Genomic DNA, 25,801 nt, shown 5'->3' with positions numbered 1-25,801 from the left:
GTCGCGGTGGGCTTTGGGAAGCCGTACGCGAAGACAGAAAAGCCAGGAAAGGAAGGCAGAGGCTTTCAATCCTAACAAGTACAAACAGACCTTCGCGCGTTTTCCGATCGCGACTTGTCGAGAATTTCCACTTACGCGTGACGCTCAACTTCATTCTACATTTCTTCGGTTCAGGACTGGGACCATTTGTAGGGATATAGGTGCGCTCGCTTTCGTTTTGTTCGTACCTCATGCTGACTTAGTCTTATTTCACAATCTGCCAAGGCGTCTGAATCGTCGTGTGGCGGTAGTAGACTCTACCATCCTGATACATTCGGACAAATATATTCAGGCCACAACTCCCTGACTTATCGCTATTTCAGCGGAAGAGGAGCTAGGTGAAGTAGCTAGGTGAGTAGCGCATGATACAATCCCTCACGAGACGTCTACTTCGCCCTATACCACAGTCCACCAACCGGTCGCTTGTTCCGTGTATCGCCTTCGAATTTCCGACGTCCCAATCTAACTTATCGCATCACAGACCGCGATTAAGCAACATTTCACTGCCGTATGCAACGACTTTCATCACTCGCTTCCACCTCTGCTCGCCGTATCACCCGTCGAACCACGCACATTGCCCGTTATGCCACACAGGTGACAACGCCACATCGCCCACGGCAGCTGCCTTTTACCGACCACAACCAACAACATCACCATTCTCCTCCAACTCATCATGCGACGCATAACGCTCTTGGAATAGCAGCGGAGCCAACAAGAGCCGAAGTCACACCCGACGATGTCTTCCCTCTGCTCAAATCCCGCGTCACAGCATGGATGGACCGCCCCGTCGTCAGGAAACGGCTCATTCGCTTTGGAATAGAACCACAATACCTGCCTAAGCTTCTCAAAGCATTTGCGATGGACGTCAATTCCGGAGAGGCATTCCGGAACAATGAACACTACGGCCCAGCAGAGGTCGCACGGATCGCCACTGACCTCTCTTCCCCACAACGACACCTATTTCAACTCGACCGAACTCTGACGACACTCTTCTACTCCTGGGCCGCCCGACCGCACCGCGCAGAGTTCATCCAATCCCTCTCATCGTCGGGCACGCGCGACTTGATCAGCAAACTCCACAGAGCAGTCGATTTTACTACCGTTGCCGACTCTTTCCCAGAGGCGAGGGTCATGCGGCGGAAAATTATCATGCATGTCGGTCCTACGAATAGCGGAAAGACATACCGCGCCCTTCGAGCTCTCGCCGCCGCACCCGTCGGAGCCTACGCCGGTCCCCTGCGTCTCCTAGCACACGAGATCTACGAACGTCTGAATACAGGCCAAATCGTCCCCGCCGGAATCGACCCCGAAGCCCAACCAGAACTCGCAGACGATACGTCCAACCTCGACATCCCCGCCGGCGAGACGAAACCCGCCATTCGTAAAGTCGGAGATCCACGATATATCAGACCGTGCAGTATGATCACAGGCGAGGACGTGAAGCTCATCCCGAACGCGAATCTGTATGCCTGCACGATCGAGATGATCGCCACCTCGAAACGGTACGACGTCGTCGTTATTGACGAGATTCAGATGATCACCGACTCTGAGCGGGGACATTCTTGGACTGCTGCCGTTCTTGGGACCGCGGCATCCGAGTTGCATCTCTGTGGCGAGGATACGGCTGTGCCGATTATCGAGGCGTTGGCGAAGATGACGGGCGACGAGCTGATCGTTAATCGGTATGAGCGGCTCTCGCCGTTGGAGGTTGCGGAGAAGAGCTTGGAGGGAGATTTGACGAAGGTCACGAAGGGGGATTGTATCGTTACGTTTTCGAGGTCGAAGATCTTCCAGTTGAAGGATGCGGTGGAGAAGAAGACGGGGTTGAAGTGTGCTGTGGCGTATGGGAGGTTGCCGCCTGAGATGAGGAACGAGCAAGCGAGGCAGTTCAACGATCCGGACAGCGAAATTGGCGTTCTCATCGGAAGTGACGCTATCGGTATGGGTTTGAACCTGTACGTTTTCTCAATCCCGGCTCTTTCTAGCCTGTAGGATCGTGGACTGACCTGTGTTCACTCTACAGCAAAATTCGCCGCGTCATCATCTCTTCCATGGCCAAATTCGACGGCGAAAAGGAGACGCGACTGTCTACCTCACAAACCAAACAAATCGCAGGTCGCGCCGGCCGCTTCGGCATGGAAGCCAGCGGAATCGCCACAACCCTTCATCCAGCGGACCTCCCCCTCCTTCGAGAGGCCATCAACGCACCATCCGTTCCTCTCAGATACGCCCGCGTCGGCTGGCTCGTAGGCGTTTTCGAAGGCGTCATGGCTGCACTTCCTCCGGGAACGACGCTCTCCACCGCCCGCGAAGCCCTCATCTACGCTTCCGTCGTACCGACCTGTTTCGAGATGATGGACGCGAACGATAAGAGCACGAACCTCGTCGAATTCGTGGATAGTATCGCGAAGGATCTCCCGATCTCGGAACGCCAGATGTTGTCGCTGTGCCCGTTCCCGTTTCAAGATGCCGTGACGCGCGATATCCTGGGTTCTATATACGCGACGTACCGTGATCAGGCCAAAGTCGACCTCCGAAGATTACTCGAGACGGATCCTCATGCCCAACGTATCCTTGCGCTTCTTAATCAGGTCTTGGAGGCCATGGAGGACCCAGAAGGGAAGATAAAGGAGGAGATAACCATGAAGACCGGGTGGCAGCAGCACTTGATCGAGCTGGAGAGCTTGCATAAGGTGTTGGTGGCTTACAGCTGGCTGCATATGCATCGCTCGCTTGCGTTCTTCTCGAACCACCAGGCGGAGCAGTTGAGGTTCGCAACGGAGAAGGCGATGGATTTCTGTTTGAGGGCGAAGAATATGAAGCGGGCTGGTGGTGGGAAGGGGAAGAAAGGTCCCCCGAGGGCGATGCATGAAATGAAGAGGCAGTCGCATATGAGGCCTAATGTGGCAGGGCATTTGCACTAGGATGCGTGCTTTGTGGGCAGGGGTCACTGGGGGCGCTCGTCGCGATGTATATTTACACTAAAGTATCCTATATTGCTCTGTATACCTGCATAATCATAGACTATCGCATCTCTGCCATACGAGTAAGTCGCACCAACGCCACAACGGTGGCGTCGCCGTCGATCACGCCGACGGCAAATTTGACAGTCGTCCGTACGAAAACGAACACAGAACTTACGTCCTCAGACAGATGGGCGCTCAGACCAGCAAAATTCCAGTCGTCGCGCCTCCTCCTTCCTACCACGACGACACAAAAACACAAAGAATGCTGAACTGGCATTCGACCTCAGGAAACGGAAATCCCGATTATTCTTCTGATGCATCATCGACGTCCACCCTCCCTTCGCGCATACTAGCGACTCCCCGAGGATCCTCTTCCACTCGCACCGCTCGGTTTCGAACTATCAGCCCTGAGCCTCGCGAACAACTCCAACCGCTCGCTAGTGAAGCAAAATCTGGCGCATCGAGTGCGCGAGCGACGGCATCTACGCACAAACGAAAATCGAACACACCACGTCCCATAAAGTATCAGACGAGTCGAGGGGAGCGACGTGAATATCTTCGTCGTCAGATCAAGAAAGCTCAGGTCACCCGGGCTCGGGCTACTACCAGTAACACCGCCGCGCCGCGACGCGAACGAACTCCAGTCGTAGAACCATTCGTGGGCTGCCAAGCTCCCACTTCCAAAGCCGAAAATGTCTCCAGAGCGAGCTTGCCGAAAATACTGGCAGCTCCTCCGGTTCATCCGGTGGCGGTTGCACCAGCGCCATTCCCATTCGTTGTTACTGGAGACACAGGCGTCGACGTGTCGAACTTGAGGAACATGAAGCGCACGCAGATCGACAAGAAGAGAGCGTATATAAAGCAGTTGAACGGAGAAGCAGAACAGATTCAGGAGACCGTGAAGAGGCTGGAAGGAATGGCGGAAGCGGCGAAGAAGGAATCTGAAGAAGCGAGTGGAAAGGCGAAGGAAATAGAAAAGAAGGTGTATGGGATGGAGGAAAAGATCCTGGATGATATCAAGTATCGACGGGACCAAAATACTCATAGTCATGAGGCGAGGAAGGGAAGGGAACTGGTTCAAAATGCGACGGAGAACATGAAGGAGATCAGCAGGTTGATGGACGTGGCGAAGATGGCGGAGTTCAGGAAAACAAGCCTGTGGAACCACGTGAACGACCACAGACGACTGGTAACGAAGAGGTGGGAAGTGATGGGAAAGACCATGGAGGAAATCGGGCGTCTTTGGACCGAGTTGGAGAGAATTTGAGAGCTGTTTTGAGACGGCGAGGCGAGGTAGATGACCGGACGAGATACAGTACTTATTACTACTGCTCCTACTCTTTCGAAGCGACTTTCTTGATCTTCTTGCCCAGTAGTATTGGAAGTTTATATACGCAAGGACTATACTCATAGCGTAATTGATAGCACATTTGTACTACATAGCAATGTCTTTAGTAGACCAAACGCCTGAACTGCCGTATAAATGTCATAGTGCTGAGGCTGCTGTAGGCAAGACAGGTTGAACGACCGATCGTCAACACCACTCGGGCTACCTGCGGGAGACTGGTGCGCAACTCACCTCTCTGAAGCTCTTCATCACATTCGGACAATAACCGGGAAAGAGGGAAGAATTCCGTTGCATCACGGATATATACGAGTTTATTGGAGTGCAACCAAAGTAGGGTCCACTCGTTAAGCAGAAAAGTCGATACAAAGAGCTGTCATGCTCGCTCCGAGAACAGTGGACCATCCAACTTAGGTTCTGCTGAATATCGGAAAGCTTGATAATTGATATGGCGTTAGAACGGTAGGGTCGATGTATCGCCCAGAAGAGAGGGCAAAAAAGGCGACTCTTTCAGAACCGACATCGTCGTGGTCGAGTTTGAGATGGCGACGGCTGCCATCACTTTTGCCGCATCACTTTGCAAAAAAAAAAACAGTTGAGCACCATGAATATGGACGCAAGATGAATGAACTCACTGGGGAGCTGTGCGAATAACAGCTTTGTCGCCCGTCTCGGATACCCAAAGGACGTCGACGTGTATGTTCGACGCTGTGAGACCGAAAGATGTAGAGAGAGAAGTCTCGATTTCCTTGCGAATGACAAGAGCGTCTGGTGCAGTTTTCGATGATATTGAGAAGAGTATATAATGGTTTGCTTGTGGAAGAGGGTTCGTCATTGTGTCGCAGTCCTCTCCAGGAACTTGAAGCCGGAAAACATTCAGATGGTTCGAAAAGGAAGGTTGTGGGCGCTTATTGGTCCCGCGCACATTGGGCGTCTACTTGGAAATGACGTCACGCCATCAGGGAAATCCTGAAAAGCGGAACAGGAAAGGTCACCGCACAACTAGCACAATCATGAGAGATCCCGCGAAAAAATATAACATCATCTCACACCGCAACGGTGAACCAAGACATTGGCAGGTCGGTCCAGGTCAAGTAAACCTTCCAGGTATAAGTTCGACCAGAATGCGTTGGTCTTGTCCATCATTGCCCGTCGGATGATGCCCGACCAGGGAAGACCATGTCAGCCCATTTCGCTGGGGCATGGCCAACGCAAACCATAATGAAATTACATGGCCATCGATGACCATGAATGGCCATTTCTCTATGTAGTGGCACAGCATCTCAAATCATAGTAATATTAAATCTTGATATTCACTCAAATTGTTGAATGCTCACGCTGACGGCCCATTCGGCTGTCACGATGATAATAAACATTGTATTAAGAGAAAATTAGTACAGGACTATTACACTACAGTTTAAATTACCCGAGAAGCAGCCAAAAAACCATGAGCAAGCACCAGATCTGACAGATACACAGAGGCAGCCATAACACAAGACCAGAGTAGAACTCACAACTGACACAGATTGTCACGAAATCCAGAGACAGACGAACCCGAGAGAGACCGGCCCTAACCTATAGTCAAGGGATGACAGCTAGAGAACAAGTACCCACAAAGGACTGATGGCCTGGAGAAGATACAAAGGGAACGTCGATGAGCAGAGCGCGAGTATATATACTCGCTCGCGTCCCGGAGCATCGAGGACGAGGTCAAGATCCGGAAATCTTGGAACGGGCTGAGACTTACCGAGGCCGGACCGAGGCAGGATCACTTTCCGACTGTTCCGATTGGCTGAAGCGCCGGCACAGGGAACGTTAGCTATCTTCGACGCCGTCGAGCAGCTGCATTTTACGACTCTGCACCGTAGGAGGACGCAGGGATAGGCTGTGTGCCCTGCCACACAATGTAAAATTTCTTGTACTAAAATTCTAGAGTCTTTTTCATTCCCATTGAATATCTAACGGTAGCCACGAAGAGCGGCCACAAATGAGTAGATCGCATGCAAATACAAGAACGGGATACGGCCGGCAACAGGTCTTGAAACTGACCTCTCGTGGTCGTGCAATGTTTTCCCCTGTCCATTTTTAGACGGTTCTGGTGTTACCTTGAGCTTCAGTGAGCGTACTAGGCCACGATGGTGAAGCGATGACCATAAGAGTCCATGTTTGACCGGCAAGGCATGCGATGACCTCCGGTGTCCATTACCGCAACAGGATGGAATTCCCAGGACCACCGGAGGTCATCGCTGACCGGCGATATCCTTTGCGCTCGGCGAAGACCATCCTTCCCAGCCAATCTCAGATTTTTGGGATTTCTGAGATGGCGTCGTATTCGCCAACGCGCTTGTGTGGAGGTGGACTTGCAACGTTTCTGCATCTTGTTCTCGACTACGACCACGTAGACACCTTTAACCTCGTATACTATCGACAAAGCTCTCTTCTACATTGCTGAATCGCTATGAACAGCACCGGAACTCGCGCTCGAGAAGGTCCGCCACCGAACTTCAAGCCGCAGTGGTACTGCAATTATCGGAAACGTATGTTCTTTGCACAGGGATTTCCTGGTGAGTCTACGAGCTAAGGTGAAGAATCTATTCCATCCATTAGCACAGTCGCCCGCAGAGGTGACCTATTTAACTCTCTTTCAATGAACGTGTCACTGACATCGCTGATTTTGGCACTCAGGCTCAGAAGCTCTATAACCACAGTACGCATCGCTTTCAGCATTTAAACTCTTTCATTTACTGATCACCGAACACCCGTGCGCAAAACAGTCCGAACAACAGCATATCTACTCGATGCTTCCTCCGAATGGCTCTCGCCGTTCATTCCTGTCCTCAAGTCTGTGCCGTCTCAGATGCAATTCGGTCTCGATTCCGTCATCGGTGCTATACTCCCAGGAGTTGGTGATATTCTCGGAACGTTTTTGGGACTGTACCAGGTACTCTTGAGCATGTTATTTGGGATACCTCTCTCCGTCGTAGGCATGATGGTGCGTCTCCTACTCGTGATATCTTGCGGTGTGGAGGTGGCTAAGGTCGCAGCTGGTATAGGTCTTGTATTTGATTGCGGATGCATTCATTGGGATCGTTCCGTTTCTTGGTATGTCCATCGTTCACTCTTACTTAGCTTTGAGTCTCATACCGTAGGTATAGGTGACTTCCTCGACGTTGCGTTCAAAGCGAACATCTACAACCTCCAACTACTCGAGAAAGAGTTGAAGAAGTCTAAATGGGCACCTATAGTACGCCGCTTCTTCCACCTCCGTTTCCGTTCGACTTTGCAAAATGAACAGTAGCTAATCAAAATACGTTCCTTGCCTCTTCACAGGTCGTGATACCTCCCGCGGACGAATGGCTACCCAGCGGTGGCGCGAGCGCAAGGAATACAGGGAGGAAATGGTGGGATTTCTTTAAAGCATGAAGATGACTTCGGGATGAGATGAGGGGGTATCACCACGAACGATTGACTTCATTATATCATTTTCTTGGACGGGGCGGTCAATCCACACGCACGAGGGGCCGTCAGCTGTTGTATTTGTCGCCTGCAGTGCTAATGTATCTCCATACACGACTTGGCCGCTGTGTGAAGCCTGGTCTTAACCACACGCCTTGTACTAAATTGCATCTACACCTACTAGCTGACATTAATGCACACGGTGCTATCGTATAGTAGTTACTGGTGTCTAAGACTCAAGAAGAATGTCGTTCCGGAGGAGTCTCTATGCGGCTAAGTCGCACCACCAACAGATTTCCTCCGGATTTTCTACTCGACGTAATTCAGTGTCTACTTACCTCCGAGAGTATAAGTACTTCAGGCAGGTCGACTGTTTTCGATTTCCTCTGCCTGCGGCTTCGTCGTCAGCTTCATCGTTGAGCATCTTTTGCGCAAGTGCGAGCACGGCGCCATCGTATAGTGGTTAGTACACAGGATTCTGACTCACGTGATTTCCTGTAACCCAGGTTCGAGCCCTGGTGGCGCCTTATCAAGAAGGGATTGCTATTTTGTTAGATTTGACCTCTTCCTTGTCCTTCTGCCACCGCGTCAAAAAAACATCATTGTTATTTTTGAGGAACTAGCCGGTGAGAGAATATACGAACGTGTGATGTGAATATATCCATGGTGCGCTCCTTACCACTTACTGTACAATGGTGTAGTGGCTGTAGCGGCCCAAAGCCGGGAATGTGAGGCGGTGTCAGCACTCAACGGAATCACTTTCACGTGCGCCGAGTTCAAGACCGTCCCCTCCAGAAAACTTTGGCGTCCACACCTCTCTCGCCGCGGAAGCGCGTGGGAAGAGTTGGAGTAATCGGACCTTGATTGGCCAGGGAAGCAATTCCGCAGCCAGCAGCTTGTCCCGCCCAGTTCGTCGTAGGAGATCAGGGCGATGTCGTCTGTTCGCGCGTGGGGGCCGTGCCTCTCGCAAACCTTTTTGCTTCTCTTTCATACTCTACTTTTCATTGTCGATAGGTCTACAGCTCATAACGAAGTAGGCTAATTTTCTGCGGGTGGCTCTTCGCTTTATTTCAGGTTCGGAGATGTTTTAACAACCACCTACGGCACCATCGTCGTACAACGACTGTCTGTGAGTACAAAGTACGTCGCTTTATAAATACGAGTTTATCCTTTGACACTGGCTCTCATGGCAGTATTGTTTTATGCAACACTCGAAAGGGTCAGCGATCGACGCTCACCACTATTCTCGTCCATCCTCAGCCCGAAACCTCTGCCTCAGCTTCATCAACGCCTTTCCGAGTTCGTTCCTCCCCTTCCCATCCGACCCGAAACCCCAGAATGCGTCTACGTCGGCGGCCTGTAATAATGAAAAGGAACGCCCCCACAACGAATGCAAAGCTCGTTCAGTATGATATTAGGCACAGAAGGCAGAGCGGGAAGAAACCAAACCTCGACGAGCGGGGCGTTTCCCGTGGAGAGAAGCTCTTCTTTCAATGCGGGATGTTGAGTGAACTTGAGACGGACGACTTCCTCCATCTGAACCGAGAATGGCAGACAAGACGGACCTCGTTAGGAACGACGAAGCGTAACCCTGTACATGCTGATTGAAGAAAGACAACGAAGAACAGTGCACGTACCTTCCGAATATTCACGTCGAACCAATCCGAGCGCACATCTGAACATATCACATGAATGATAACAGACAAGATGAGCGAAATGGAGATGCAGAGAACAAGGGAAAGAGGGGACGTGCAGTTCTTGAAACGATGTGCCGTATTGAACGCCTCCCGTGAGGTCTTACACGTCCTTATCATTTCTGCAATGTCAGGTCGGTGTCTCAAGAACTGTGCATCGCCACCAAAAGTCAATCAACATTTCTTCCCTTGCTCATCTAAGTACGGACGCATAGTGAGGAAATGAACGCACCTTGAGCGCCTGGAACAGATGCTCGCTCGTTGGATAGACACGGCCATCATATTCTACCAGATGGGCCGAGAAATTTGTAAACCCGAAGTGAGGTTCAGTGCGATGATAAAAGAGGATAGGGAGCCTTTTGAGCTCATTATGGTCAATCGTGGTGTCCTCGGGCTCGAAGAAAACACGGCCGGCAGAAGCTGGAGCGGTTTCATTGCTGTAGACAAAGACGTGTGCGGGAGCGGGAGGAGCAGAGGTTGGTGTGATGGGAGTGTGGTGGTGGCTGTAGTTGGCATCTCGATGTTGGGTAATTTCTGGATACTGGGGATTACTTGAATGCCGGACCCGATAGTAGGTAGAAGGAGTGTTGGCAGGGGTATTGGGTGGTGCAGGGGGGTGGTGCCAAACGGCAGTATGAGGCGGGTTCGTCTGATCTTGTGGCTTAGGTTGAGGCCGGTAGCGCCGCTGATCCTGAGTGGCGCAATGTACACTACAATCTGATGATGGAACTTCAGATTCGAAGGGGACAGTGTGTAACGCGAAAAACAGAAACCAACATCTGTGCTTGTAATTGTTGGCCTCCACGTATTTGGGCCTCGCGTGACAGACCTAAGGTGACGGCATGAGCCATCTGCGGCACTTGTATAAGAGCAGGAACGTATCATTTACCTCGCATAGATCCAACGGAGGTGGCCCAGGAGAAGATTGGTTCGCAGAGGTAGGCTGTGAGGGCCAATACTTCTCAGCCCGACCACAAGTCTTCCCACAATCTGTATGCATAGGATCCGTCTCACTCGATGACAAGATACAGAGTGCGATGATGCATGGAATGGGCATACAGGAATACTGTTTTCCGCTCGCATCTCTGAACTTCGGACGTCTATGACATCTCTTCAAGCCCAGCCACATCAGTCACCATCGCAGATTAAATGAATAAGGAGGCAAAACAGACCTCGCATAAGTCGCTCTCAGGCTGCGGTTGGGTTGAGCTCTGAGCGGCTAGGAAAGGGGGAGACTTGGGTCTGGCTCTCGGCGTCGGTTCCGCAGATCTAGGTCTACGGGCTCGTTGAGCACATGCCTCACTACAGTCTGTTCGTAGGCATAACCGTCACTGAAGGTTGTCAGTGTGAGAATGAATAAAATATTCTTACAAGGATTGGGCTTGTTGGTTTGTGGGTCGATGAGAACGGGCCACTCTCTACATACCTAGACTCGACACAAATGTCAGTCAAAAGGTCTCATCAGGCACCCATGGCTTCTGGAATCTCAATAAAGCAGTGATGGTGGCGATAACTTACCGCGCAGACATATGTTGTCTGAGGCAAGGAGCGATGTTCAGCAGAAGAGGAGTGAGACCGGCGGATTGACGAGGGAGCCTGAGTCTGAGTAGAGGACGCGTGAGATTGCGATGTTTGAAAGCTATTAGACCGAGACCGCGATCGAGACCGAGTATTCTGGTCCATATTTGGGGCAGACGGGCGATACGAAGAGGACGCGGACAAGGGAGGTTTTCTGGAGCGGTCAGCTCGACTAGACATCGATGTTTGAGCCTGTTCAGAACTCATGTTCCAGCCATCCTTCGTATGAGAAGTCTCTGGCGCAGAGGTCTCATGACGGGTTCGAGGAGAAATCTGGGGATAAGGGGCCATGGCGAATTCCTCAAGTATGAGCCTTCCGAGAGCTAGTTTCGTCGTTGAGGCTGACAGAAAAAAAACAGAGATGATGGGGAATGTCGCACAGCGCACTAAATTCAATCGCATAGAGGATTGAGCTGGAATTGAGCGATATAGGCTACCCTGAGTGGATGTTGGATCGGGGGTGCTAAGGCGCTGAACGTTGGCTACCCACATAAGTATAGCCTTGTGTCGGAGCTGGAAATCTTGATCGAGGAACGCCACCGGTCACTACCCGACTCAAACTTGTACCCCGAATAAACTTACCTTACCTTACCTTACCTTACCGACCTCAACAATATCTCTCTTCAATCGACGTCGATGAGAGATCACAGCCCCCTCTCTCGGTGAAACGTGAGTTATCTCCATACCCTCTGTGGTCATTAAATATTCTATGGTCGGCCGACCTTCGCTCTTCCCCACTCTTGTTACCTCGATGTACCTCGAAGAATTAAATACTCTGGGAGTGCGAATCCGCCTTGATCACGACTTTTCGGAGCTCAGCTCCTCGTTTACGATAGCGCATGATGGTTGTACTTCGCCTGAGAGCCACATAAAGGTATCCTTGGGGATTTTCCAACGAAGAAAGTGAAGCATGCGTATCATGTGTTGATGGTGCATCATTCATAGCGGGATCTTATCGATTCATCACGTACTAGCGAAGGATATCGTTTCCTGCATGGGGAACTTCGATGCTGTACATGGTTTACAAGTCCTACGAGCACTAAACACCCTGTGCCGACCTGTGCAGACGAAGAGCCTGAGCTCGACTTAGGTTGGCACCTCTAATACGCGGGGTACCTGTTTGAAAAGGGTCTGATGCAGGCGTTGACAATGTTGCCCTGACCACAGACCGCACTTATTCCTCTACCGCCTCCTTCTATCGACCCACCATCATAGGATTTTGCTCACTTCTACCGGACGACAATGCAACGCAATCTCTGCGACGTACGTATATGTTTCGACAGTGGTATCCTATCCAAGATTTGACTTCTTCCTTAGTACTGCGGGGTACGCCCGAAGTTCGTGAATGGAAATCACATTCATGATTTCTGTGGGAAGTCCTGTGCCGCCAAGTCGAAAGCGTTGTCAAATAATTCCGCCCCCGGAAACGACCTTTGCATTGTACGACTATGATTCATTCTACTAGTATCGCTCTTATCATTTTACTCGTTGACTTTTCAAGGTTTGTAACCAACGACCGAAGTTCAAAGACGCTGGCAAGTCATACGATTTCTGCGGAAAGAAATGCGCTGCGAAGGCGAATACCGGTGGGACTTCAACGCCGGTAGCCTCTTCCGGCAATCTCTGCAGCGTAAGCATGGATTTCTCTAACTCCTCAATACTGCTATCGACAGGATCCTCTCGGTCACAGGTCTGTAATCAGCGTCCGAAGTTCAAGGAGGGAGCTAAGGTCCACGAGTATTGTGGCAAGGCATGCGCTGAAAAAGCGAAGACTGCTAACAATGCTCCTGCTGGGAGTGGCATGTGCAAGGTTTGCCGGCAGAAAAGCTTCCACCGACTTTTGTTCGCAACCAATATATTTCTTTCTTAGATGTGTAAAACTCGTCCAGCTCACTCGAAGGGGAACAAGACGTTCGCTTTCTGCGGAAAGGCTTGTGCAGCGAAGGCATGCAAGGTTCGTTTTATCCTGGCCAACCAAGATTTATGACGTCCGATCTAACGTCTGAATCGCCTAGTTCTGTAAGGCGAGAGAAAAGCATACCGATAGCAAATCAGGAATCACTCTTGATTATTGCGGGAAGAAATGTGCTCAGAAAGACCGGCAGGTCAATGGTAAGACAGCTGGAACTATGTGAGTACTTTCTGCTTCATCATTTGCTTAATATGTTCCCTATAGCCAACCCTTCTGGCAGACCTGGAATTGCAGAGCTTGCTCCCGGCGATCCTCGATACTATAGCGGTGAGATACCTTCACGGTGCACCTTTCCAGAAGCCTTGACGAAGATCCCCTCCATTCGTAGTCGCCAATCAGTTCGAGGACTCCTGGAGACATGCGTCACAATGCCCCACCATTGAGAAGATTTACCAGATAATGGGAACTTCGTCATCAGTAGATGCATACCATAAGTACCGGTACGCCGACTGCAAACTTACTCACCAGCTCACTACACGACTGACCTATCGTTGCAGGAAGTCTCTGGAGGACAACGGTCATTTCCGGTCCAAGAACTTAGAAGAAGGAAACGAGCAACGCCGATGGCACGGGTAGACATTCTGAAAGCGCTGAATGCTTCGAGTTTTCGCTAACGTCTGCATCGTCACGCATGCAGGACAAAGCGGGCGTGCTTCCTCGGTGATCCTGGCTATACTCAGCTCTGCTCAGACGCGTCGTGTTCACTATGCAGTATTATTCGTGACTCTTACGATCTCGACCGTATTGGCACTGCTCATCGATGGTCAACGTTCAAGCCAGGGTCTTCTGGTTGGGGACGGTGAGTGCCCCATAGTGGTCGAAGATGAGTTGCAATCGTGACCCATACGTCCCTATAGATTCGGTCGCGGACTATACACATCATCAACATCCTCCAAGTGTGTATAAGCTTGCACCTGCGTCATCATTCCTGACTTACCAGTGACTTCTGAACGGTGTAGATCTGACGAGCCATACATCAAGAACGTTGGAGCTGCACTATCTTCTCCATACAAAGCCATGCTCCTCAACAAGGTTGCTGTCGGGCGTGGATATAAGACTCTCGTAGATATGCCCACGATTACAGAGCCTCCTACCGGATACCACTCGGTATGGCATGCCAGACTCTCATTCTTCTTCACATCATGCCAGACTTTCATCCTTCTTCACATCATGCCAGACTCTCATCCTTCTTCACATGCTGACCCTGCCCACCTTAGGTCCTAGGTGAGACTGGTATCTCCCTGAACCACGACGAGCTCGTAGTCTACGAAAGCGAGGCAATCATCCCGACCTATCTTGTGGTTTACGGCTGATCTGTCTTGCTCCTGGGGCTCGCTGGTGACACAGCGGCTGACGACATTCAAACTGGAGCTGGAGCTCTATCACTATGAAGCTTGTACGATTGCTACTGTACGAGTATAGCCATGTGTCGACACCCCTCATCATGCACTATAATATATAAACAGGGAATTATTATTTATGGGAAAAATATGTTGCAGGGAATCGAACATCAGTCAGCGTCCTGCTCTGAGCGACTCCTACGAAGTGAACACACCGCTAACTTCACCTCTCCTCGTCACGAAACCTCTTCCTCAATCTCACCAGCGCTTTTCCGAGCTCGTTCTTCCCTTTTCCATCCGGACCGTAGCCCCAGAACGCGTCCACGGCGGCAGCCTGAGAGAAGAAGAGGAACACAATCACGAAGCGTTGGATATCGTTCGATGTCAATATGAAGGGTGTGGCTGGAGAGGCGTGTAGCAAGGGGTTTACCTCGACGAGTGGTGCATCACCGGTAGCAAGGAGTTCATCTTTCAATAAGGGATGCTGTGTGAACTTGAGGTTGACGACTTTCTCCATCTTCGGCCGGTGATAAATAAGTATGTTCCGAGTAAAGTGAGGGGTTGGGAGTGAACAAAACAAGTACCTTCGCTACGTTCACTTTCAACCAATCCGAGCGCACGTCTGAACACGTCGTGAGTCCGATGTCAGGAGGGTCGGGCAAGGCGCAGAGAGAGCGGAAAGATCGCACCATCCTTATACCGACGGGCCAGATCGAACGCCTCCCTTGAAGTACCACACGACCGAATCATTTCCGCAATATCAGGCCGATACTTCATGAACTAAGCATGGGCACTCCATCTCGATAAGCATTGGCTGGAACTGTAAGAGCCAGGCGGTAAGAGCAGCGCACCTTAAACGACTGGAACAAATGCTCGCTCGTCGGATATACCCGTCCATGATACTCAACAGGATGATCCGAGAAATTCGTAAATCCAAAGTGAGGTTCGTGGCGATGATAGAACAGGATAGGCCGTGTTTCGGGCTCATTTGATTCGGGCGCGGTGTCATAATCGGTGTCAGGATCCATGTACTCCTGAGGAGTGTGGCCGACTGGAGCCGATGCGGGTCCATTGTGTGTGAGGGTCTGTTCGTCGGCGGGAGTAGACGGGGACGGTGTGACAGGTGTCTGCGCTTGCTGTTGATTATGAGCGTGGGAAGGATGAAGTAGATGATTGGAGGAGAAAAGAGTGGCTGGGGAAGGATGTGAAGATCGGGCGGAAGTGGGAGCCGAAAGGGTTTGGTCTTGGGGCTTGGTTTGAGGTTGGTGGCCCTTCTGGTGTCGAGCCGCGCAATACTGGCCACAGTCTATCGCAAACACCAATTTTAGTTGCATGCTCGATTCACGTAATTAGATAGGACTACTGACAGGGATGCACGAGTCCATTCGCTTCAACATGTTTTGGCTTCTTATGACAGACCTGTAGTCAAAGAGGTGAGTTTGTCGTATAAGCTACCTTATACCATGAACGCGCTGGTCTTACCTCGCATAGACCGTTTGAAGTCGGTCCAGGGGAGGATTGGCTCGCCGAGTTTGGCAGCGATGACCATCGCCTCGAGGCTAGACGACCACAAGCCCTCCCACAATCTACATATGTGAAGGGATGAGTTTGCCCATTCGTGCGTAGCACAGTAAAGAGTGAACGTACAAGAATACTTGAACCCGTTTGTGTCCTTGTATTTGGGATACTTTCGACATCTCTTGTGACGCCATTTGTATCAGCCAACACAGAAGGCGTGAATAAGTCTACCAGTAAGCGCACCTCGCAAAGGTCACTAACGGGCTGGAGCGGATTCGAAGCTTGGGCAGATATCGGTGGAGGAGACAATCTACTTCTCACGGCTGAATCTTCAGCAGACTTCGGTCTGCCGCAGCTGGTAGCACAGGTATTGCTGCAGACTTTCGCAGCTAAGTGTCGATGGTCGTCGAAAGGAAGAGGTAAACAAAGGGAGCTTACAAGGACTGAATTTCTTCGTTTTAGGGTCGAAGAGGGCGGGTCTTTCTCTGCATTGCTAAGATAAAACTTGTCATGAGCGCTATCCTCTCTTCTGGAGCACCTATCGCTGCTCGAAAAAAATAGAAATAGAATGGCGCGTGAGACTCACCTCGCAGAGTCGAGCTTGAGGTAAGGAGCGATGTTTAATGGAATCGGATGACGGCAGCGGAGCCTGACGAGAAGACGAGTGAGACGATGTGGACCGGGAGCCGATGGCCCAAGACAACATATTTGGCGCAAATAGTTGATAGAAAGAGGATGCAGACAAGGAGGGTGATCTGGGAAGCTCAGCCGCAGTTCTAGAGAATGATGTTTGAGCCAGGTCAGAGCTCATGTTTCAGGCGTACTGCATATGCATGGTGTGTGGCGAGGATGCCTCGTGGATAATGCGACTAATTGTCCTGACAGAAAGCGACGGATCACGGTGGTTGCCTCAGGTTAAAGGGTTGATACCCTCGTGGTTTGGGGTAAGACAAAGGACGATGGTAGATCAACCGCATCTCTTTCAAGGCACAACAAATCGATTTCAAGTGTGGAAGGAGGTGTTCGCATTCGGAGAGCGGCGTTTGATAGGTTGAGGCGCGGAAGAAAGGGACAAAGGATGAGTTGAAGTCAAGAGCGTCTGTCGGAGTTGAAACATTACTTCGGAGCTAGAAATACGCCTTGTGTCCAATATTTTCCTGTTCCGAGCCACAACCAGCTGAACATCACCATCCTATCTATCTACTTCCGACAACACTCACGACTCTTGCTTTTTGTCCACATTTGCCACCTGCATTTGCGCTCGGATCATCCACATCGAGTATTGGAAACTTTGTAGGCAAGTATCCGTGAGTACTTCGCGAGGGTACTAAAAGCCGTGCCGTTGCATCATGTACCACTTCGTTCCGCTCACTAGCCAGTGATTTCAACGTGGTGTGATGCCACCTGTAGATGCATTCTTCTCGTGCCTGTCTGTTTTTGGGCTTATTCGTAGCGCAGCTGCAAGGTGTTATGGTCAATCGATCATACGATCCCCTGAACCCAACTCCACATTCTATCCTTCGACTTCCTTGACGTTGGATGCGGATGTTTCTTAGATATCTCCTTGTCACGCCTATCGCATTAGTATAAACGTCCGGAAGGCATTAACAGCGGCCCTGCTCACATCCCGGCTAGTTCTTCGTGTTTCTGCTACTGACATCCACCCTCGTTCATCCCTCAGACACGCGACCATGCAAACCGATCTCTGCGAAGTATGCGTGTCCTCACTTACGTGAAAGAGTGAAAGTTCCTAACTTTTTACCTATAGCACTGCGGTGTACGACCCAAGTTCGTCGAAAACGGCGTCATGCTTGAGTATTGTGGTAAATCGTGTGCAGTCAATGCCAAACTGGCTCAAGCGAAACCAATTGCTCCTGTGTCGAATCCCATCGCCAACACCGTACCCGCCTCTAATAACACACCGGACCTCTGCACGGTCAATTTCTCCCCGTCTTGTGATCGACGTCGTGCTGACTCCGAGACGTGCTGGATATAGGTCTGTGGCCAACGTCCTAAGCACAATGACGGGACGAGAACATATGATTATTGTGGCAAATACTGCGCTAGCCAGGTCCAATCTGGCGCCCCATCTGCTGTTCCCGTCACAGCTGCGCCAGCCATAGTGTCTGTGCCACCTGCCACCTCGAACCTTTGCACCGTCAGTTCACACCCTCTCACTCTTTCTATAACCGGTGTTTCATCTGATGCATGCATATGTCAGATATGTGGCAAACGGCCTAAGTTCGATGATGGTACCACGGTGCATGATTATTGCGGGAAGGCTTGCGCGGCAAAGGCGAACACCACTAGCGGAAACGTGGCCCCCCTTCCGAAGACGAACAACCCCGCATCCGCCCCAAAGCCAGCAGTATCAAGTGCACCCGCCGCCTCTAACCTATGCCCAGTGAGCTCCCTTCATGTTTTCAGTCGAACGTCCTTGAACCCAATCGGTTTTGCTTCCATGCGACGCAGGTTTGTGGCCAGCGTCCTAAGTTCAACGACGGTAACAAGGTTCACGACTTCTGCGGGAAAGCTTGCGCTACAAAAGCGCAAAGTGCGAATGGCGTAACACCGGCACCTAAACCTGACCTTTGCACGGTATGCCTTGTTCTATCTCGTTTATCTCCTTCGGCGTGTATGCTCTTTTCTCACGTCGCGCGTGTCTGTCTGCTTGCAGGTCTGCGGACAACGCCCGAAGTTCAACGATGGCAAACGAACGCTTGATTACTGCGGTAAATACTGTGCGAGCAAGGCACAGGCGCCGCCGCCGGCAGCGACCGTTCCGGCTGTCAAGCCTGTGAATGGCTGATCGCCTCACAGAGCACTTACAATTCAAGTCTGACTTGTGAGTTATTTGCTATCAGCAGACAATAGAGCAACCCGGGTGCTGAATGTATACCGCGATGTCTTCTAGCAATGGTGTACGAGTCTCTCAGTCGTTTTCATGTCAATGCGTTGTATCTCTACTTCCCAGTCGGTCAAGTTTGTCTCGTTATTCATCTCCTTTCTATCTATTGTGAATGACTGCTCTCGAATGTACGATAGGGTAATGCTCAGGATGGTCTGGTTTGAGTGCTAATACGAAACGGTCTGTATCACGAGGTCATCTCATCATTGTTTGGTGATAACGCCGGGGGCTCGTGGTATTCATGTCAAAGTCACATCAACACGAAGGGTGTTAATCATAGGCTCCGGGCCATCGTCTTTCATGTTGGGCTTTACTTATCGATTGATCAAATGTAGAAAGGGTTCTTGTCGGGCAAGGGCCCGCACTATAGTCCCGTGCTTTGTGGCAGACATTAATTGCCCTACGAGCACGAGTAAGTCATTTAGGGTGAAGGGTTAGCCCTTCTGGTCCGCAGAATAAATTCTCTGTTATTGGACACCGGGCGGACTGTCACTTAACAGGCTTTACCTTGTTGTCGTGCGCACGCTAGCTGCATGGCCACCCATATTTACCCAACCACAACGAAAGCGCGTGTTCGTCTGCCGTCTTCCAGGGCCTTTGTTATCGTGGGGAGCCCGTCCTTGGTCTTTGTGCGCGCCGAACGTGGCCTTTCACCCCATATTCACACGATGCTCTGGGCTGTTCGACTTCCATATATGGTTTCACAATATGCGTTTGATGCAGTATCTGATTGAAAAGGGGCTCTTCTCCCGGAGGTCGCGTCACCCTTGACCAACTTCCTCGCGTACTTTCCCTCACTCGCCACCGTTTCTCATCGACCCAACATCCCCCCATCTGAACCCCACCCCACCCTTACGGACAATGCAACCCAATCTCTGCAATGTGCGTATCCTCACGCTTCAGCATTCGCTCGCTGCTCGATGAGTTTTCCTGATCATGATTTCTTCTACAGTATTGCGGTTTACGCCCCAAATTCGACGATGGAACTCAGACGCTTGATTTCTGTGGCCGATCGTGCGCCGACAAGGCCAAAGTAGCGCTAAACAACTCCGCCCCCATAACCGCCCCTACTCAGCCAAACGATCTTTGTGTTGTACGAATATGGATGTCTCTATTTTCTTGTCATCACTTGTCTCATCCCTTCTTTCACTTCTACAGGAATGTGGCCAACGACCGAAATTCAAGGACAGCGTTAAGGCGCACGATTACTGCAGTAAGGGCTGCGCGGCGAAGGCTAGTGCGACCACCAGCACCACCAGCGGTACTACCGCTGCCGCAACCTTACCCGGTAACCTCTGCACCGTGGGTTCCTAAAAGACTCATTCCTCTCTGATTCATTCATTTATGTGCCGTTTGCGAACGTCAGGTCTGCAACCAGCGACCCAAATTCAAGGAGGGTGCAAAGGTCCACGAATATTGTAGCAAGGCATGTGCCGAGAAGGCTAAAGCCACAAACAATGCTCCTGCTGCAAGCGGCATGTGCAAGGTCCGTCAATTATCAGGCATTTCGTTGAGTTCATTATCAACATGTATATTTTATTTCTAGATGTGCAAGACTAAGCCTGTGCACTCGGACGGGAGCAAAACGTTTGCGTTCTGCGGGAAGGCCTGTGCAACGAAGGCATGTAAGGTCTGTAGCCATTTAATAACATTTTCAATCCAGCCTCCTGGCCTAATATCTAACGACCCCATAGTTCTGTAAGGAGAAGCCAAAACATTTCGACTCGAACTCCGGTACCACGCTCGACTACTGTGGGAAGAATTGTGCCCAGAAAGATCGACAAGTGAACGGTAGCACAGCTGGGACAATGTGCGTACTTTATGCCGTATCGTCTGCGTTAGCCGTAAGTTCACTATGACTGACGTCTTCAGCAGTCCTGGCATTGCCGAGCTTGCGGCCGGCGATCCTCGATACCACAGCGGTGAGAAGTCTTATTAGCATATCCTTCCAGTGGTATCTCATGTAGGCTCTTTTCATCCGTAGTCGCCCATCAGTTCGAAGTCTCCTGGAGACATGCCTCGCCATGCCCACCAGTAAACAAGGTTTATCAGATCATGGGCACTGCATCGTCCATAGATGCTTACAAGAAATACCGGTGCGCCTGCTTCCATCTCACTCGCCTCCTTTGCGACTGACGTGTCACCACAGAAAATCTCTGGAAGATTCCGGTAAATTCAAGTCCAAGAGCATGTCAGAAGGAAACGAAGAGCGTCGATGGCACGGGTATGTAATTTGACAGGCGCTGAATCCATAGATACTTCACTGATACTGTCTTTAGAACTAAACGAACATGCTTCCTCGGAGACCCTGGTCATACTCAGCTCTGCACGGACGCATCATGCTCACTATGCAATATTATTCGTAATTCTTATGATCTCAGCCACGTCGGAGCGGCTCATGGTTGGGGGAGGTAAGTCTTTGGTGTGGCGATCCTAGACCGGAGGCGATCTTGACATGTGCTTTGTTTCAGATTCGGACGCGGACTATATACGTCCTCTACATCTTCAAAGTCAGTATGACATATGGACCTGGACGCTCGTTCCTTACTCACTGGTGGCTCTCTTCTAACGTAGATCTGACAATCCGTACACCAAGAACGCCGGTGGTGCAGTCGCCTCGCCATACAAGGCCATGCTCCTCAACAAGGTCGCCGTCGGACGAGGTTACAAGACTCGTATCGACATGCCTACTACTACATCTCCCCCTGCTGGTTATGATTCGGTGCGCGCATTTTTACAAGGGACAATCTTATATCATATACTGATCTTAGCCCTCGTCAGGTTCTTGGTGAGACGGGAATCACTCTGAACTATGATGAGCTCGTGGTCTACAGAAGCGAAGCAATTATTCCGACATACCTTGTAATTTATGGATGATTTAGCTGCCTGTTCGAGCTCGTTAATATTGATTCAGCGAGGTCCGGGTGTCTGCAGCGTATTGGAGCCGCCTCTTATTACTTTGATAATTATACGATCTTGTGTTCTCGATCGACTTATCATATCTCATGTACTTATAACCGTGTACTTAGAATACCACTGCGTTCTGTGGATTAGAGAAGCCTGAGGAGTGTAGATTTGGTGCAGTACTACTTATGCCCATACCAGTTCGCGAGGCACACCCGACTCAGGTGTCAAGTAGTATGGGCGACTCCGACGTTTGTATTGTCAGTGTATGCTTAGACTCTCGTGACAGTATGGCAGTCTCGTAACCATGGCCGCACCCGGATAAATATCCGCTTTTTGTATCCTACTCATGCTACAATGTATACTTAGCGGTGTGGCGCAAGCCTGCACATTGATTCGGAGACGGTTGAAGTTCATCGTCTATGTTGGTGCGCGGGACATGAGCTGAGAGTCCTCAGAATGATCCTTCGCTACGTGTGGTTATTTCTGCGGTGAAAACGAAGTCAGTGCTTGTTCTTTGTCGAACCGACCTTAGGTCTGAAGATCTGAAGTCCGAGTGGCGTCAGAGTCGACGAAGCAAAACGGCAACTGCCGTTATGTGTCTCGAAGCCTTGTTCCAGTTTAGATCTGCTTCTTGAACCCAACCCCCACTCGCGCGCCAGCTTGTTACTCTGCCCAAGGGGACTTCTGACCCAGCTACTCCATTTCCACTACGCATCTTGACCCAGAGCTCTCCATATCACTGAAAAGCTGTTTCTCCATGTCAATATGCCCTCTACCATTGCATCATTTCTCGAAAGCCGCCCTGCCGCCCTCAATGGGATACCCACAATCAGACACTTTCACGGATGCTACAAGTGTTCAAGACACTCGCGGGATATACATAGAGAACGTGGCGCGTACGGTGCAGTGCTAGAGGGCCCTTGTCCTTGCGATCAGTGTATTGGCGATGGTGAGAGGCTGCGACGATGCGGGTCCTGCATGTTTGTTTACTACTGTGTAAGCCCAGCTCTTTTGCATCGCGATCCGACATTATATAATAGAAAACAGCTGATGCTGTGATGACCGGTGGATAAAAACGAACAGAGTAAGGAATGCCAGAGGGCCGACTGGCGGTCGCACAAGGAGTCTTGCAAATTTGCTAATGATGAGGATCGCGTATTGATGGAACGTTTTGGAGCGGATATGGTAGAGCGGAACAAATCGTTCAAGAAATGGTGTGACAGAAACAGGATCCCACTCAACTACGCTGCCATGCTTGCTTTGAAAAGTCGCACACCAACGACGCAAATAGGTATGCATCACGATGTCTAATGTACTCTGCTACATTCATCCTGACATAGATCTTTCTAAACCCTCTCTTTTTCTCTGGACGATGGCTGTACAGACACCCATATGTTTGTCGTCACCGTCGATACTTCTACCGAGGGCGAAGATGCCACTGTCGGGGATTCTTCCTCACTCGGTACAGTGTCTAGTTCTCATCCCATCGAGTCGAAGTTCAGCAGGAAAGTTCGCGACGCGGTATCTATGCCCCTGGACGAAGCACTCGATAAATTCCTTCCATGGTATGAAGAAGATGTCCGGGACTTCATGAAGAAAGACGCAACGGTCAATGTTGCAGACACGGAACCTGGCGCCAAGTGTATACGTATTCTCATTGCTGACGATAGTCTTCCCCCGCCCATGTCGACTCTTTACCGTCCAGCGGTGATCAAACCAGAAGATACGGCTGACGCTCCCCCTATGGCGAACGACGAAACGGTATGGCGGCCGTTTCTGGAGTACATGATTGGAGTGAATGACCGCGGAAGCGCGGAATGACTTTGAAGGCATCTTCGATCGTCTCTTTGTACCATCGATTATGGTAGGTGTTTACCTCTTTACGAGCAGCTTTAGACATGCTGACAGATCTCGATCGTGATATAGTTTCACTGAAGCAAAGTGTAAAACAGGTTGTATTAGTTTCTAGGTCCAGTGTACTATTTACTGCTATCGCTTTGAAAATGTAGGGTGATTAATGAAATTGTCATTTTCCGACCCAAGACTCCTGCAAATTGCATTTGTACAGCCCTGGCCGTGGACGGTTACCCAGTGGTTTGACTCTCTCAAACTGGCTTTGCCCGTGAAGTCATTGGGCGAGGATCCACTTAACGCTCTAGTGCGAGCCTTTGACTGCTGTAGGACCAAACGTAGTACGTTCCACTTGCTGAATAGGATCAGAGCGAATGGGTCAATACTCTATCACGTACGCCCATCAGCCAGCATATGATTGACCCGTGGAATTTTTGCCAGACATAATTGCACACAGTCCACGTATTTACCAAGACGATGCTCAATTAATCGAGTTGGCCACGGTGGCGTTCCGCTTATACTCTCCTTCACTTTGCATCCTATGTGGTATCGCCACTGTCTCGTGCCATACAATTCTTCGTTTCAATCAGTCGCCTAAGTGCCTCGCCTGGCACCACGACCCCTTCCTCTGGAATTCCTGTTGCTTTCTTTAAGCACCATAATATGTCGCAGGAAATCAACACGAGACGGACCGAGAGGTTAGTGATATCACTCCACAAAGGCTGCAATCGACTTACGGTAAGCCCCTCCGCCCCCTCGACCCGATCGCGAATTGGATCTTAAGTAGACCATATGATCCTCCATCGCTCGAGTCTGTTTCTCCCATAATGGCTCGAGGAGTCGGATTAATGCTTCGTGTTCTCCATCGTACAAAGCCTTCAGATCGGGATATTCAGGGAGTAGACCCACACCGACGACGTTGTCCACATTCCCTGCTGTGTTTGGGCCGTCGCTACTGTCATCCCTAACTTCGACCTCATCATGACCTCCGGCTGATTCCCTTGACTCCGCTTCCGCCTCAGCTTCCACGAGTCTCTCCTTCACCCAGACCAGAACCTCCTTCACCCGAGTCCTCCCTCCCTCCATCTCGACGTTCGCGCCCTCACCGTGACCGTCCCTCCCTTCACACCGTCCCCCAAAACTCTCGCAGATGAGATAACAACTCGGAACCCTGGCATGCAGCACCTTGCCCTTCAAGGCCCTCACGCTCCCAAATACCTTCCTCAAAAACCCTGCTAGATCCACCACCCAAGCGAACGCCTTCGTGTTGCACACTAAGACACACGATCCTCCCGGCCTAAGGTTCGTCATGACAATATAAAGTTGCGCGAGTGCTAACTGCTGACGATGACGCCAAAGGACTTGACCCTGGCCCGTTGGGAAGGCGCCGGCGATGACGAGGTCGTATGCTGGTCTGTTCTGTGTCTCGGTCGAAGGACCTTCGTTCGATCTCTCTTCCCCGGGCAACTCGATCCATGGCTCCCTTTTATTCTCGATGCACCTCTCCACGAACTCCAACAAATCAAAATGTCTCGTCTCGTATCTCCTATCCCTCAATTCCTGCACATCCGGCTGCGGGTACGGCGCTACGTCATCTGGCAGAGTGAGCTGAGGTGGTCAATGAAATCACCACCTCCTTGATATATCAAGGAAGGCGTAGTATACTTAGCCATTGAAACCAGAGGGTTCAGTAAAGTGACTCGTCTCAGTACTTTAAAGTACTGAGGCTTCTGGGGCACTATGGTATAGTACTGTGCTAGTAAAAGTGCGCAATGCTGGTTTGTGGGTATAGTACTTTTGCTCGTTGTAGTACTTTCTGCTGGTATAGTACTTTTCGCTTGTTTAGTACTTTCTGCCAGCCTAGTACTTTCTGTTGCCGCAGTATTTTCTGCTGGTGTAGTACTTTCCGCCCCTGTAGTACTTTCTGTTGGCGTAGTACTTTTCATCGGTGTAGTACTTTCCGCCCTTGTAGTACTTTCTGCTGGCTTCGTACTTTCCGCTGATGTAGTACTTTCCGCCCTTGTAGTACTTTCTGTTGGCGTAGTACTTTCTGCCCTTGTAGTACTTTCTGTTGGCGTAGTACTTTCTGCCCTTGTAGTACTTTCTGTTGGCGTAGTACTTTCTGCCCTTGTAGTACTTTCTGCTGGCATCGTACTTTCCGCTGGCATCGTACTTTCTGCCGGCATCGTACTTTCTGCCGGCATAGTACTTTCTGTTGACATAGTAC

At 50.6% G+C, this 25,801-nt stretch overlaps 10 protein-coding genes and 1 non-coding gene across 11 annotated transcripts; 8 read left to right on the top strand and 3 right to left on the bottom strand.

Moving 5' to 3' along the window:
• The first annotated feature begins 191 nt into the window (after window positions 1–191).
• STEHIDRAFT_84688 (P-loop containing nucleoside triphosphate hydrolase protein) lies at window positions 192–3,040 on the top strand. Its single transcript, XM_007308405.1, has 4 exons — window positions 192–200; window positions 265–390; window positions 521–1,994; window positions 2,063–3,040. The coding sequence occupies exons 3-4, from the start codon at window positions 550–552 to the stop codon at window positions 2,961–2,963; spliced, it is 2,346 nt and encodes a 781-aa protein (XP_007308467.1). The 5' UTR covers window positions 192–200; window positions 265–390; window positions 521–549; the 3' UTR covers window positions 2,964–3,040.
• Window positions 3,041–3,267: 227 nt separating this feature from the next.
• STEHIDRAFT_171280 (uncharacterized protein) lies at window positions 3,268–4,480 on the top strand (the record flags this gene model as incomplete). The annotated part of the gene is made up of 1 exon (XM_007308404.1): window positions 3,268–4,480. One exon carries the CDS (start codon window positions 3,268–3,270, stop codon window positions 4,270–4,272), a length of 1,005 nt encoding a protein of 334 aa, XP_007308466.1. The 3' UTR covers window positions 4,273–4,480.
• A 2,157-nt stretch (window positions 4,481–6,637) lies between these two features.
• On the top strand, window positions 6,638–7,974 carry STEHIDRAFT_149457 (uncharacterized protein). Its single transcript, XM_007308403.1, has 6 exons — window positions 6,638–6,932; window positions 7,036–7,057; window positions 7,125–7,342; window positions 7,404–7,452; window positions 7,506–7,594; window positions 7,681–7,974. The coding sequence occupies exons 3-6, from the start codon at window positions 7,208–7,210 to the stop codon at window positions 7,771–7,773; spliced, it is 366 nt and encodes a 121-aa protein (XP_007308465.1). The 5' UTR covers window positions 6,638–6,932; window positions 7,036–7,057; window positions 7,125–7,207; the 3' UTR covers window positions 7,774–7,974.
• A 277-nt stretch (window positions 7,975–8,251) lies between these two features.
• On the top strand, window positions 8,252–8,333 carry STEHIDRAFT_t228. The gene has a single exon. It is a non-coding gene; the product is annotated as a tRNA-Gln (tRNA).
• A 706-nt stretch (window positions 8,334–9,039) lies between these two features.
• STEHIDRAFT_171278 (DUF1768-domain-containing protein) lies at window positions 9,040–11,463 on the bottom strand. The gene is made up of 9 exons (XM_007308402.1): window positions 11,019–11,463; window positions 10,673–10,775; window positions 10,560–10,611; window positions 10,390–10,490; window positions 10,278–10,329; window positions 9,733–10,210; window positions 9,444–9,650; window positions 9,256–9,342; window positions 9,040–9,163 (listed from the first exon to the last, which is right to left on the bottom strand). Exons 4-9 carry the CDS (start codon window positions 10,394–10,396, stop codon window positions 9,047–9,049), a joined length of 948 nt encoding a protein of 315 aa, XP_007308464.1. The 5' UTR covers window positions 10,397–10,490; window positions 10,560–10,611; window positions 10,673–10,775; window positions 11,019–11,463; the 3' UTR covers window positions 9,040–9,046.
• An 857-nt stretch (window positions 11,464–12,320) lies between these two features.
• Window positions 12,321–14,363, top strand: STEHIDRAFT_160871 (uncharacterized protein; the record flags this gene model as incomplete). Its single annotated transcript, XM_007308401.1, has 13 exons — window positions 12,321–12,341; window positions 12,396–12,518; window positions 12,580–12,708; window positions 12,769–12,888; window positions 12,949–13,032; window positions 13,094–13,190; window positions 13,255–13,317; window positions 13,379–13,490; window positions 13,548–13,622; window positions 13,688–13,849; window positions 13,908–13,946; window positions 14,010–14,157; window positions 14,268–14,363. 13 exons carry the CDS (start codon window positions 12,321–12,323, stop codon window positions 14,361–14,363), a joined length of 1,269 nt encoding a protein of 422 aa, XP_007308463.1.
• A 250-nt stretch (window positions 14,364–14,613) lies between these two features.
• Window positions 14,614–15,418, bottom strand: STEHIDRAFT_64613 (DUF1768-domain-containing protein; the record flags this gene model as incomplete). Its single annotated transcript, XM_007308251.1, has 5 exons — window positions 14,614–14,724; window positions 14,821–14,907; window positions 14,975–15,012; window positions 15,080–15,170; window positions 15,242–15,418. 5 exons carry the CDS (start codon window positions 15,416–15,418, stop codon window positions 14,614–14,616), a joined length of 504 nt encoding a protein of 167 aa, XP_007308313.1.
• Window positions 15,419–17,599: 2,181 nt separating this feature from the next.
• Window positions 17,600–18,717, top strand: STEHIDRAFT_160869 (uncharacterized protein; the record flags this gene model as incomplete). Its single annotated transcript, XM_007308400.1, has 6 exons — window positions 17,600–17,620; window positions 17,677–17,844; window positions 17,905–18,066; window positions 18,130–18,312; window positions 18,381–18,506; window positions 18,586–18,717. The coding sequence occupies 6 exons, from the start codon at window positions 17,600–17,602 to the stop codon at window positions 18,715–18,717; spliced, it is 792 nt and encodes a 263-aa protein (XP_007308462.1).
• Window positions 18,718–19,677: 960 nt separating this feature from the next.
• STEHIDRAFT_160868 (ADP-ribosylation) lies at window positions 19,678–21,693 on the top strand (the record flags this gene model as incomplete). Its single annotated transcript, XM_007308399.1, has 13 exons — window positions 19,678–19,698; window positions 19,769–19,909; window positions 19,975–20,118; window positions 20,183–20,302; window positions 20,363–20,446; window positions 20,511–20,626; window positions 20,689–20,738; window positions 20,801–20,912; window positions 20,966–21,040; window positions 21,096–21,227; window positions 21,288–21,326; window positions 21,391–21,538; window positions 21,598–21,693. 13 exons carry the CDS (start codon window positions 19,678–19,680, stop codon window positions 21,691–21,693), a joined length of 1,278 nt encoding a protein of 425 aa, XP_007308461.1.
• Window positions 21,694–22,409: 716 nt separating this feature from the next.
• STEHIDRAFT_149453 (uncharacterized protein) lies at window positions 22,410–23,719 on the top strand. Its single transcript, XM_007308398.1, has 4 exons — window positions 22,410–22,719; window positions 22,807–23,014; window positions 23,108–23,587; window positions 23,650–23,719. The coding sequence occupies exons 1-3, from the start codon at window positions 22,489–22,491 to the stop codon at window positions 23,542–23,544; spliced, it is 876 nt and encodes a 291-aa protein (XP_007308460.1). The 5' UTR covers window positions 22,410–22,488; the 3' UTR covers window positions 23,545–23,587; window positions 23,650–23,719.
• Window positions 23,720–24,168: 449 nt separating this feature from the next.
• STEHIDRAFT_114256 (uncharacterized protein) lies at window positions 24,169–25,247 on the bottom strand (the record flags this gene model as incomplete). Its single annotated transcript, XM_007308397.1, has 3 exons — window positions 24,169–24,221; window positions 24,312–25,160; window positions 25,205–25,247. 3 exons carry the CDS (start codon window positions 25,245–25,247, stop codon window positions 24,169–24,171), a joined length of 945 nt encoding a protein of 314 aa, XP_007308459.1.
• Window positions 25,248–25,801: the final 554 nt, after the last annotated feature.

This window comes from Stereum hirsutum, assembly GCF_000264905.1.
Source record: "Stereum hirsutum FP-91666 SS1 unplaced genomic scaffold STEHIscaffold_15, whole genome shotgun sequence".
Taxonomy (NCBI): Eukaryota; Fungi; Basidiomycota; class Agaricomycetes; order Russulales; family Stereaceae; genus Stereum; species Stereum hirsutum.
Note: the sequence above shows the minus strand (reverse complement) of the source record. Positions and strands in the feature narration are given on the sequence as shown.

What these genes read in the sequence shown, in the direction of transcription:
- STEHIDRAFT_149453 (XM_007308398.1), top strand. Translation starts at nt 22,489, where the DNA reads ATGCCCTCTACCATTGCATCATTTCTCGAAAGCCGCCCTGCCGCCCTC. An exon ending in GCATGTTTGTTTACTACTGT is followed by an intron (nt 22,720 to 22,806) that starts GTAAGCCCAGCT and finishes AAAAACGAACAG; the next exon opens with AGTAAGGAATGCCAGAGGGC. An exon ending in CACACCAACGACGCAAATAG is followed by an intron (nt 23,015 to 23,107) that starts GTATGCATCACG and finishes ATGGCTGTACAG; the next exon opens with ACACCCATATGTTTGTCGTC.
- STEHIDRAFT_84688 (XM_007308405.1), top strand. Translation starts at nt 550, where the DNA reads ATGCAACGACTTTCATCACTCGCTTCCACCTCTGCTCGCCGTATCACC. An exon ending in ATCGGTATGGGTTTGAACCT is followed by an intron (nt 1,995 to 2,062) that starts GTACGTTTTCTC and finishes TTCACTCTACAG; the next exon opens with CAAAATTCGCCGCGTCATCA.
- STEHIDRAFT_149457 (XM_007308403.1), top strand. Translation starts at nt 7,208, where the DNA reads ATGCAATTCGGTCTCGATTCCGTCATCGGTGCTATACTCCCAGGAGTT. An exon ending in TCTCCGTCGTAGGCATGATG is followed by an intron (nt 7,343 to 7,403) that starts GTGCGTCTCCTA and finishes CAGCTGGTATAG; the next exon opens with GTCTTGTATTTGATTGCGGA. An exon ending in AGTCTAAATGGGCACCTATA is followed by an intron (nt 7,595 to 7,680) that starts GTACGCCGCTTC and finishes GCCTCTTCACAG; the next exon opens with GTCGTGATACCTCCCGCGGA.
- STEHIDRAFT_171278 (XM_007308402.1), bottom strand. An exon ending in CAACAATTACAAGCACAGAT is followed by an intron (nt 10,211 to 10,277) that starts GTTGGTTTCTGT and finishes ATCAGATTGTAG; the next exon opens with TGTACATTGCGCCACTCAGG. An exon ending in TCGACGTGAATATTCGGAAG is followed by an intron (nt 9,343 to 9,443) that starts GTACGTGCACTG and finishes TTCTCGGTTCAG; the next exon opens with ATGGAGGAAGTCGTCCGTCT.